General features: G+C 47.3%; 1 protein-coding gene across 1 annotated transcript in view; it reads left to right on the top strand.

The window, feature by feature from the left end:
* Positions 1-11,784, top strand: part of DRGX (dorsal root ganglia homeobox) — a 30,902-nt gene continuing 19,118 nt past the window's right edge. The window contains exons 1-5 of the mRNA XM_043924971.1: positions 1-34; positions 4,193-4,290; positions 5,143-5,244; positions 8,370-8,548; positions 8,638-8,750. Coding sequence (XP_043780906.1) covers positions 1-34; positions 4,193-4,290; positions 5,143-5,244; positions 8,370-8,548; positions 8,638-8,750 — 526 coding nt within the window. The remainder of the gene's footprint in view (positions 35-4,192; positions 4,291-5,142; positions 5,245-8,369; positions 8,549-8,637; positions 8,751-11,784) is intronic.

The following is an 11,784-nucleotide window of genomic DNA, read 5'->3' as shown; positions in this document are numbered from 1 at the left end:
ATGTTTTATTTCCACTGTCCACCACAGCTAGAGGGTGAGTAAGCGCCGAGCCGAAGGTGCTCCAAAAGGCCGGTGCCGGCCAGAAAGGGCCCGAGCGGCAGCTGGGGCTGGTTAGGTTAGGTCCCAGCTCGGAGAAGGGCGCAGCCACCGGCAGTTGGGTAGAGGCCCCCTAGATCCCTCCCCACATCGCGCTCCAGTCTTGCGACCCCGTCGCCACCTGCCTCCTACCTCCCCCATCTCTGCCTGGGCTGGTCGGCCCCAGGCAATGTGCGCTGCCGGTACCAGCGGACCCTCCTAGCACAGATGCTGGTGTCACGCCTCTAATCGAGACTCCCCTGCCCAGGCGGCTGCATCAATCTTTCACGGTGGACTAGGTGGCTTGCATGGCCCTGGGCCGGAAAGGAGCAGGAGCCACCCTCTGCCAGGCTGCTCTCACTCCCTGCCCAAGGCAGTCTTGCACAGGGTCCTCAAGGTCTGCTCCAGGACAACGTGGCCCTCAGGAGTCCGGTGGCCTTGCCCACCAAGTGCCCTGGTATGGCTCCTCCTCTGTGACTCACTGGTTTTCTGACCCCAAATGCTAACCAGTTCCCACTCCCATGGGCATCCCATGGCCAGGGTTTGGGTCTTTGAGGGTCTCCAGTTCTTAGAATAAATTTCCCTTCAGGATCCTTGGCATGGTCCCTGCAGTGGATTGTTAGGTGGGGATAAGTTGGTGAGAGGGGAGAGCTTGGATCGCTGGTCTTGAGGACTCCCCAGGGGTGGGCCGGCCACAAAAAGAGATTACTAATGCCTCAGGCAAATGCAAAGCCACACACTCTGGCCCTTTAACAGCACCTTCCTCAGACCAGTAGTCTCAGCCTTGGGCTATCAAGACGTATGTGAAGTGAAGTGAAGTTGCTCAGTCGTGTCTGACTCTTTGCGACCCCATGGACTGTAGCCTATCATATTGGGAGCAATACCAAGACTTGGTTTTGGCAACCTACTCCTCTATTTGGGGATGGGGGAGGTGAGTGAATTTTGGGCGTAAAGAAATCAAAGGCATGGGGCAGGGCAAAAGGTAGTGAGACCCTGGAGAACCTGAAATATCAGAGCATGCTCCTTCACCTTGCCCTGGTTACCTGGAGCAGTAGCTGACTTCAGCTAGGCCATGCACAAGGGATTTCAGAAAGTTTGTTTTGTTTTTTCCATAGAAGCTTTTAAGAGTTCAGTAAGATTTTCTAAAGCAGGCTAAGGAAGACCAGTGTCCAAGCCCTGCCAGCTTGATCAGCATTCCTAAGAAGGGAAGGACAGACACGTGACTGCATTTTACCTCCTTTTGCTCCCAAGGACCCATGCTGATGGGCTTTATAAAGGTCTGAGAGGTTCATCCCCTGACCTAGGACTGCAGGGAGAGCCTCTGCTTTTGCACTAGATACACCTTTTCTGCATATCTGAATCTCGGGTATGGACTGATTGGTATTTGGCAGCCCACCTCTCCAGTTAAAATGGGATGGTTGAGCTTTGGGCATTTAGCACATGGTGGGCTGCCAGGGTGGCTGAAGGGGAAAGTCCAGCCTGCAGAGTGGGTTGCAGAAGTCACTTGGGGAGAGCCTTGGCCAGCCTGTCGTGGCCGCAGAGCACTGAGCTGCTGCTACCCTCAGCTCAGCTCATCTTTCTTTCCTGCATCTGGTCACATCCCACCTCGATGGTGATCATGATTTCTGTGACCAGAAGAAAAGGAAATGGGATTTTAAGAACTTTTTTATTCCTTTGCAGATGTGTTTCAAAGCCAGCTTTACAGAAAAGGGTGTTTTATTTTAGTTTAGTCTTGCTGGGGAGGAGGTGACTGCTGCGGATGGGGAGGCAGAGGACAGATCTTTGGAATCTGACATCTCGTTATTGCCTACTGGCTTTTTACTTTTTATTAATCTAGAAAGTCATACAGGAGAAAGCAAACATGGCTCAAAATCTTCTCAGTTAATTTTGCTGAAGTTAAATTAAAAAGTACTACATCTACCTGCTCAGAAAATTCGAATAGAACAGAAACTTGTACACTGAAAAGTGAGATCCTCCTTCTCTATCTCTTTTTCTAAAGATATTCCCTATTGTTGGTTTCTTGTGATTCATTCAAGAAAAATGTGTTTTTACCTGCATTTACCCTCATTTATGTATTTTTTCCTGTATATGTTATGCCTTCTTTATACCGAGATTGTACTGCCACATCGTTCAGTACTTGGTTTTTCCTCTTCATGATACAGATTTTAGTGATTTTTTTGTGTTAATGTATGCAGATCTACTGGCTTATTTTAAACAGCTGTGTAGTATTCCATTATATGTCGTACAGAAAATATTCACCGTTGGGGACTTTAGTTGTTTCTGCTTTTTTCTGTTATCATGTTACCAGGAACAATATTCTCTCTCTATTTTGGTACACTTTTTAAATGTATTTATAGACTAAATACCTGTATATACACTTAAAATTTTGGGCAGATATTGTCAAATTACCCTCTAATAAGTCTTCACCAATTTGTGCTCTTACAAATGGTGAAGAGTATGTACAATTCGTTATACTTTTATCTGTACTGGTTATAATTGTGCATCTTATTTTTTTTTCAAAAATGTTTTGTTAATTATTTAAAGGTTTAAAATTTCATAACATTATCAACCATTCTATTTGTTTTTAAGTAAAAAACATGTTCTCATATTTTCCTCTTTTCTATTAGGTTGTCAGCCTTTGTTCTTATTAATTTGATCAACTGTCAGCCTTTTTTAGGATCCAGTATGACATAAAGGGTTTCATTTAAAGATATTATATGTACACTTTGTGATACAATTTGGGACAAGCAAGCAGAAATTTGTGAAGCTGATTGTGATTGGAGAGTCTTAGAGGTTGCATTTCATCTTCACCAGTCAGATGTTTTGTTTTAAAAGGAGACAATTTGGTTTCTCACAAAATAGTGGGAATAAGACTGTTTAGAGTCTGTCTCTTTGAAGTTTCCAATGAGCTAGAGAAAAATATTTTGAGGATTTCAGGGAAGAAAGCAATTTGGATGAGACAATGGAAGGAGAAGTCTTCACCAGGGAGTGGAGGTCTTGTGGCATAGGATGAGGGGAGTAGCGTAATGAGTAGTACATAGAATTTTAGTACACAGAATTTTAGTACATAAAATAGTCCTTCAGAAGGATAATGCCTGGGCAGTGTGACTTGTCAGCTCCTAATGCCGAGCATGCAGTGATTCTGAGACCGGAGTCCATGGCAGGTACAGCATTCATTGGCTAATGGGAACTTGCTCATTTGTTTTGTTAAGAAGTCTTTGTGGACTGTCAAGTAAATGACGCACATTTGGAAAATGATCTGAATGCACGTTTGGGGCCAAACTCTGTTCTGGCTTAATACGAGCTTTGGAGGCTGCCAGGGAGGACTGTGGAAAGAATGCCTTTCTTTTCAGAGAATCAGGAGCAGTAGGTCTTTTATGAGCCTGGCCAGAGGCTGGGATGCCCTTTGAGAATGGTTCTGTTGAAGTCTGCTTGCAATTCAGGACAGTCACTATTAGAGCAGATTTCTTGTTAATTGACATCTATGTAACAGATCCGCTATGGTGCCGATGAGCTGTGACCAATGGTATTAATATTCATTTATAAACTTCTTACTTGCTCATGCCCTGAAGTTCTAGGAAAGGAGTGCTGGGGATATCTCTTGGAGATGTCTTTCTTTTCCCTTTTCCAGCCTTTAATCCTTATTGTTTATAGAAACAAGGAAAAGTAAAGTAACAGGTGAGCAAAAGAGAAACTTTGAGGCTTCTATTAAAAGATCAGAAGTAGAAGGGATGAGCTGAAGGTGTAGAGATGCAGATGGAGCCAGAAAGCTGATGAAGGCTCCGTCTCAAGTCAGTGACCCTTCCTGACTCAGAGGGTCCAGAATTTCACAAGTGGACTTGGCTGTCTGGGGGACTAAGGTTGCCATCATCCTATGAAATAGGCATAGTTGAGCTTAAAGTCAGAGATTACTGGGAAAGAAAGAGAGAGAGACCGCATGAGAGAGTGGAAAAGAGGGAACCTTAACAATAGGAGCAAAGAAAAACACTTTTGGCCAGACAAGATTCTGTCTAGAGGGGACAGGCCGCTGCCTCCCAGCGAGGGTGCATAGCAGGGGCTCTGTGTGAGGACTGTGGGGTGGGGCTGTGTTCAGACTGATCCAGTTTGCTCATCGCAGGCACTGCACCCTTTGGCAACCATTCTACGGGAGATTTCGACGATGGATTTCTGCGGAGAAAACAGCGCCGTAACAGGACCACGTTCACTCTTCAGCAGGTGATGATGTCCCCCTTCTGAAAGCCAGCCACTTCCTGCCTCCAAAAAACTCAGAGTTTGAGCAGTTCTTCTTTGTCTTTTAAAAATAAGGCTGCTGACTAATTATCTTAAACCGGATCTTTCTGCTTTCTTGAACAATTTGTGTGTCAAGGAATCTGTTTGGAGAGAGGGCAGAGGATGGTGACCTTGTTGTGATCCCAGATAGTAAATGAAGAGGCAGTGATGCTGGTGCCCATTTGTGTCAGGTTGATAATCTCGGGGACATGTTCACATCAGCGATGTAGCAATATCGTTTCAACCTTGAAATAACCTTCTGAGGAAGGAAGGTCAGGTATTCTCATCCCCAGCAGATAGATTAGAAAGCCCAAGAGGTTGAGGGAATTGTAGAAGGTATTGTCCATCAGTGGAAGGACTACAAGTGGAACCTTGACATTGTGTTTCCAGGGCCCTTAAACCTGTCTTTCTCCCAGAGCGCCCTGGAGCAGAAAGCCTAGGCGGTTTCCGTGGAACTGACACAGTGAGGGCTTGTGCAAGTTGCTTCTGTCCTCCCAAGCCCTACAGTGACAGCCACATGGGCTGCACTTTAAATGTAAAGGCATATACATTTTAGTTCCTCTCTCCTTCTACCTCTTGGCATAGCCCTGAGGTTGTTAGTGTGTCTTTGCTCCTAAGTCATCCGCGGTTGAAATTTTAATTCTGTGGGATCTTTTCAAAGAGCTCTCTTCTTTCTCTTCCTCCCCATTTGATCTGTGAAATGACTTCCTCACCACTCATAGAAAATTTGAAATATGCATCTGTTTCCTCTCACCTAGCCGCAACCTCTCACCAGTAAATATTTTTTCCTTTTACCAGCTAGAAGCTCTGGAGGCAGTTTTTGCCCAAACACACTATCCTGATGTCTTTACCAGAGAAGAGCTAGCCATGAAAATCAACCTCACAGAAGCCAGAGTGCAGGTAAACCTTCTTTTTAATTATTTAACTCTCTAATATTAAAACTGGCAAACTTTTTTTTTTTTTTGACATCATGACTGCATAGTGCACATTTGGCCAAAGAAAGCAAATGAAGACTATCTGTCATTTTCATGATGCACTTTAATAACATCAACATAATGTGGAATATTAGATTAGGTTGATTAATCGGTCATTCATAATTAACTAGTGATAATGTTCTACACTAATTTGTCCGCGTCTCTAAGGTACTAAATTACATCAATGCACATCCATTTCCTTGCTTTGGAAAAAAAAAAAAAAGAGCTGAGATGCTATTCTCAAAGCAGTTCTGACCGCTCTGGAGTAAGGCCGGTCAATTGCAGAGAACTATGTTTTCATATGGGAACAGGGTAGAATCTGCTTTCCAGAAATTGCATCATGTCCAACTTTTCTCCAGTGTGTGGACTCTTTCAGCGAAGTGGATATGAAGAACATGGGCAATTTAAAAATCTTTAAACGGCAGCATCGAAGGGCTGCCTCTGAGCTGAGCGTGGCCCGCAGTGACCGTCTCTAAGCAGGATTTCTTTTTAGAAGCTCCATGGTGATTACATTTAAGTGCACAAGCCTGTCGAGCCCAGCAGATGTGCCCGAATGCAGGAGGAATAGATTCTCAGCGCCGCCTCTCTGGGAGAGCTATTCTTTGAGCACAATTATATATTCATTTTATTTATGGGGTTTCCTCCATGCTGTTTCTGTTCTTTTTTATGTAGGGGCTTGGGGTTAAGACTATGCAAAGATCTAATTGTAGGAAATATAATAGTTTGCTTTTGGTTCCCCTGGGTCATGTTAGTATCTCTTAAAAACCAATGGCTGAAGAGAGATAATGGAATTCTGAGCAGTAAATTGGGGGTTGTAAACAAATTATTTCCCCTATAATCAGATTATGTGATCCTGATTATTAAATCTGAACATGAATCATTGGTCATATGCGGGCAAATTAAACTGATTATTATTTGGAAATGAAAATCTCCTTTGGCCAGGATGCTGTTTATCCTTTCTTTTTTTAATGCCAGCTTGCCAATAGCTGCCTAAAGACTGAACTGCAAATTGAGATAAATGACACAATTATTGAGCATTCAGAAGTGGAAGATCATAACTTCTCCCTGAAAGGTGCAAGGGTGAGATAGGGGTGGTGACAATTAAAGCTGGGGATTGTTGTTCGGGCTATTGTTGGCTATTATGCAAACAGACAATGGTTGTGAAGCATTTGTTTAGTGAGCCTCCGTGTGGGGACATGGGTTTGCTGGCGGGAAGGGAGATGTGTTTACATTTATACCCCTTGCTCATTCAAATATGATTAATGTTCTATAAAGCAGGGTCTTAATCGAAGCTGATGTTGTCAAACAATAACTAAATAGGGAAATAAACGACTCCATCATGCTCTTTCCTCAGAAGCAGGCGAACTGTCAGTGCAAAGTCATTAAAATATGATAATGAAAAATAGCTCAATTAAATGTTGTTATAGCTGTGACCTTCATTCAATTAAGACGCCAGAAAGTGTCTGCATTTTGCTTTGCATTTAACTGCCCTAAATTTAGAATATAGATAAAATCATTATTCAATGGTTGCTGATATGTGCAATTAAAAACCAACTAGATTAAAAAAGAAAGAAACCCCAGTTAAAGGAGAATGAAAATTCGGAGGTGGGGTGAGCCTCAATTCCCAGGCTCTCTCCTGGGCCAGTCGGTCGACAGGAGGATGAGAGGATGCCCAGGGGAATAGGAGCGGGGTCTAGCCAAGCCTTTTTTTTTTTTTAAACCAGGACTAATCTCCCAGGAAAATGGGAAAGATGTTTAGCTGCATAGAGTTAAGAACTGCAGATTTCACTGACCTCTGGGGCTACCTTGGGCCCCCATCTGCCTGGCTGCCCTGAGGCTGTCCTACAAACACAGTCTTAGTTCCCAGGGGTTAAAGAACTTCACACCCGTCTCTAAGAAGGCGCTTAGAGCAGGTGAATCATAAGCTGCCTCCTAACCTGAAGATGGTGCAGATAATAACACTGGCCCACGTTCACTGCGTGATTAATTGCTCTGTGCCAGGCACTGTGCTCGGTGTTCTTCATCCGTCTCTGTTCATTTTCCTAACAATGCTTGCGGGGGGGGGGGGGGGGTGGGGGCACACTATTATTACTCCCAAACAGTTTGGATCATGGTTCCCAGCTAAGTCACTGGGCTTCAAATTGTGGATCTGCCACATAGCACTTGAATCATCTTGGACAAGTTAAACACTTTGTGTTTAGTTTTCTTATCTGTTAAGAGCCGCCTGCCTGAAAAGATGGCAGTGGATTCTGAATTAGAGTCACTGGGATCCAGGATTCTAAGCCGGAGCCGACTCCAGAATCAGTGTTCCTACTGGGTGCACAAGTGATGTACTTGTCATGATGTGATGATGTGTCAGGATTAAATTACATGCATGAGTCCAGACACACTCAGGCCAAACCTGCTGGAAGAGAGAATGAGTATTTTGCATGAGGAAACCGCAGGACAGTGTTTTACAAACTGCTTTGATGATGAATCCCCCCTTCTCCCCATAGGAAACACATTTCACATCAAACAAATGAACTTGCATGCACTGAGAATTGCCACAAGAGGGTACATTTACCCTTACTCTGGGCAGTGCAGTTGGATACTTGCTGTGATTTGATACTCATTTAAAAATGCCTTCCCTGGTGGTCCAGTGGTTAAGACTTTGCCTTCCAGTGCAAGGGGATGTGGGTTTGATCCCTGATCAGGAAGCTAAGATCCCACATGCCTCTAGGCCAAAAAACCAAAACATAAAACAGAGGCAATGTTATAACAAATTCATTAGAGACTTTAAAAATGGTCCACATTAAAAAAAAAAATCTTAAAAATGCCTGTCACATTTTCTACACTGGTTTTCTGACCCACCTGTGGGTCTGAAGCTGCAATTCAGGGAGCATCGCTTTGCTAAATCTCTGGAGAGAGGAGGCTGTGCTCCCACACACCTGCTGTTAGGTGCCTATGGGCCCAGGCACGGGGAGCAGGCATTTGGGTTTAGATTCTGGTTGCTTCCTTCTGTCTGATTTTCTGCCTTCCCTGGGTGTATGTGTGTTTCCTTCACGGACTCAGGTTTGGTTCCAGAACCGAAGAGCCAAATGGAGGAAAACGGAGAGAGGGGCCTCTGACCAGGAGCCAGGAGCCAAGGAACCCATGGCAGAGGTGACGCCTCCACCGGTGAGAAACCTCAACTCCCCGCCCCCGGGGGACCAGGCCCGGAGCAAGAAGGAGGCCCTGGAGGCCCAGCAGAGGTGAGGCTGGCTGAACTCGGGCCTGGGGTACGGGGGCTGGTGGGAATGCCGGGTTGAGAACTCACCCTGTGATTTTCTTTCTCTGCCAGCCTGGGACGCACTGTGGGTCCCACAGGGCCGTTCTTCCCCTCGTGCTTGCCGGGAACCCTCCTGAATACGGCCACCTACGCCCAGGCCCTGTCACACGTCGCCTCCCTGAAAGGTGAGTCTGGACTCTGCAGGTCTTCACCTCCTCCCCGGGGATCGTGGAGACTGTTCTTGGTCTGGCCCATCCTTGCACCTGGGGCGGGTGCAGCTCCTTTTCTCCTTCTTTCAGGCTCAGCCAGGGTTGCAAACAGCATCCTCTTGCACACATGCTGTCTTGTTTGATTTCTAGATGTCTTGAGAATACAGGTGAATGTCATTAAGTTTAAGTGCACTGGCCAAAGGACTGGCTGAAGGGGGCTGTTTCAGAAGGAGCCACTGCATTGGTACTGATTTTATTTTATTTTTTAATTGAAAAAAAATTTTTTTAATTGGAGGAAAATTGCTTTACAGTGTTGTGTTGGTTTTTGCCATACAACAATGCGAATCAGTCATAATTATATATATATATATACATATATCCCCTCCCTCTTGAGCCTCCTCCCCTCCTCATACCCTACCCTTCTAGGTCATCACAGAGCACCAGGCTGAGATGCCTGGGTTGCATAGCAGCTTTCCACCGGGTACCTATTTTACCTGGCGGGCTGCCGTCTGTGGGGTCGCACAGAGTCGGACGTGACTGAAGTGACTTAGCAGCAGCAGCAGCGTATATATGTCAATGCTACTTTCTCAATTCATCCCACCCTGTCCTTTCCCCGCTTCAAGTTGACCAGTGTTAGGTGCTAGCCTGCAGCTCATGGGTGAGGCCTGCAGTGGACAGTTGTCCCACCTTGCAAGGACCGTCTCCATGCATGCAGCTCACCCACCAGCCTTCCCCGGGGCCTCCTGATGTCAGAGATCAGCATGCGTGCTCAGTCGTATCTGACTCTTTGCGACCCCATGGACTGTAGCCCGCCAGACTCCTCTGTCCTTGGGATTTTCCAGGCAAGAATACTGGAGTGGGTTGCTATTTCTTACTCCAGGTCAGCAATCTGAACTGTTAGAGCTTGTGGTCTTCTCAGATTTGCTTTCTTTTCAAAGGCTGCTATTGTTTGAATGGTGAAAACCATCTGGGCCATTTTTGTCAGGCCGACAGAGAGGGACTCTGATGGGACTGTCCGTCGGGGGTTTCTGGGGCAACCCACTGGATGAATGGGTCCATCCAGTATCTTTTAGTTCTTGGCCCCACACCCACTCTGTGAGGAAGCCAGGCAGCTGTACTGGCCGGGAGCAGGGCTGGGCCCCAGAGTGGGCGTGGGGCAGCAAGTGTTAGTGTTGGGGTTTGTCTGTCACAGTGGGTCTGGGAGGTGGAGGTGCAGGTGTGGGCTCTAGCCTTTTAGTAGTGGGAGATTCCCCCTAGAGTGTTTCCTGTGTTCTCTTTTAGGGTCTGGGGTCTCCTGGCCTCAAGGGGGTCTCCCTCCAGCAAGTTCTTCACACACACACACACACACACATATGGCAATCTGCATTGCAAATGTAGTTTCTGGAGTCAGAATGAGGGCATGATGGAGCCTCCCTGGAGAATCTCCTAAAGGGCGAGAAGGGGAGAAGGGGAGAAGGGTGTTCTAGGCGCAGGGAACAGGCGTGCAGGGCAGCAGGGAGGAGATCCAGGCTTGTCCGGTAAATGGCCCGCGTGTTGGGTGCTCACGGGATGGGGCCAAGAGATAAGGTGCAGGGCCAGAGCTTGCAGGCCTTGGATACTGCACTCTCATGGGGGATTTTTCACTGTTGGAAGTGGGGGCCTGAGGCCTGGAGCCACTTCTGAGTGGTCCAGGCAGCTGGGCAAATCCTGGTGCGGGAGGCTGAGACTCAGCTCCATCCATCTCTGGATCCCATGCCCTCCTGGTGCTTCCTTCAGCTCCAGGGGCCACGTAGAGGCCCTCTACAGAGTGGCCTTGGGACACAGTCACAGACTAATAGACTGACAGGGTGCTAAGAATGAAGGTGGGGGTCTCAATTACAAGGAGGTTCCGGAAAGAGATTACCAGTGGGATGTAGGTATCATTCAGGGAGCTTGCCCAGACAGAGGAGCAATCCTGTGTCTGTCTGTTGAATCATCTCTGCTTCGGTGAGGGCCAACTCAGCTCCTGGGAATGACTGTCTATTTTATAAACATTCTCTGCTTGCCCCACTCCAGCCTCATGAGTTGAAGGTGAATCCCACATTTCTTTGCTGGGACAGCCTTTGGGGGATCTGTGGCAAGCTGAGGCCCTGGCGGAGGCCCGTGGTGGCTGAAGGAAGGGTGAGAGGCCCGGACTGCCGGCAGGGAGCAGGGGAGACTGCCTGCCTGCCACGGAGAGGCCGAAGGCCGTGGTGAGAGGGGGACACAGCATGGATCAGGAGGAGGCAGGGCTGGGGGGAGGGACAGGCGTATCTGTCATCCTCTTCTTCTTCCTCTGCTTGTAGGTACTCCCCCCAACCCCAGTACACCCTTGGGGCCTGCTCTGAACTTGCCTTGCTGGAAACAGACTTTCCTTTGGTGGAGGGGAAGGCTTGGGGTGTGCAGGGCTCTGCAGAGGTGATGGGAATCACAGTGTGCACACAAAACCAGGGCACATCCTTGTGCCTTGTGGTGACACTTGCTTGGGAAGCCTGGACATCCTCACTGGAAGGCCTTCCTGGCTACAGTCAGGGACACGAGGTGTGCTGGGGCAGGTGGCACCCTCCACGTTTACAGAGTGAGGCAGGCAGTGAGCGAAGCGAGTGTGTGAGGCTTTGCCTTCGCTCCCCCAGATACAAATGAGCTCTTCTTGATCATTTGAAACTCGCAACCTTCTCAGTCCGTGCGTCTTTCTCCCACTTTTGAGCAAGGGGTGGGGAAAAGGCATGCTTCTCTACCGTCAGCAGTTATGCAAAGATCATGCTAAGGGGTGCCTTGCGATTCAGCAGAACTGGGTGGGGGTGGAGGGTGGGCTGGGGAGCGTTTGCCCACTCAAGTGTCAACTGCCATTCAGGTCAGCCCCTGGTAGGCAAATGGATATATGGAACCAACATTGCCAGAACAACTGAAATTTCAGGAGAAGCTAGAAATCCAGATTTCTGTTTAGAATAACCCCATCTTTTAAATGTGGCTTCCAATTCTTTGGGCCAAATGGGCACATCCTTGGTCAGAC

Source organism: Cervus elaphus, chromosome 15 (genome assembly GCF_910594005.1).
Source record: "Cervus elaphus chromosome 15, mCerEla1.1, whole genome shotgun sequence".
Taxonomy (NCBI): domain Eukaryota; kingdom Metazoa; phylum Chordata; class Mammalia; order Artiodactyla; family Cervidae; genus Cervus; species Cervus elaphus.
Note: the sequence above shows the minus strand (reverse complement) of the source record. Positions and strands in the feature narration are given on the sequence as shown.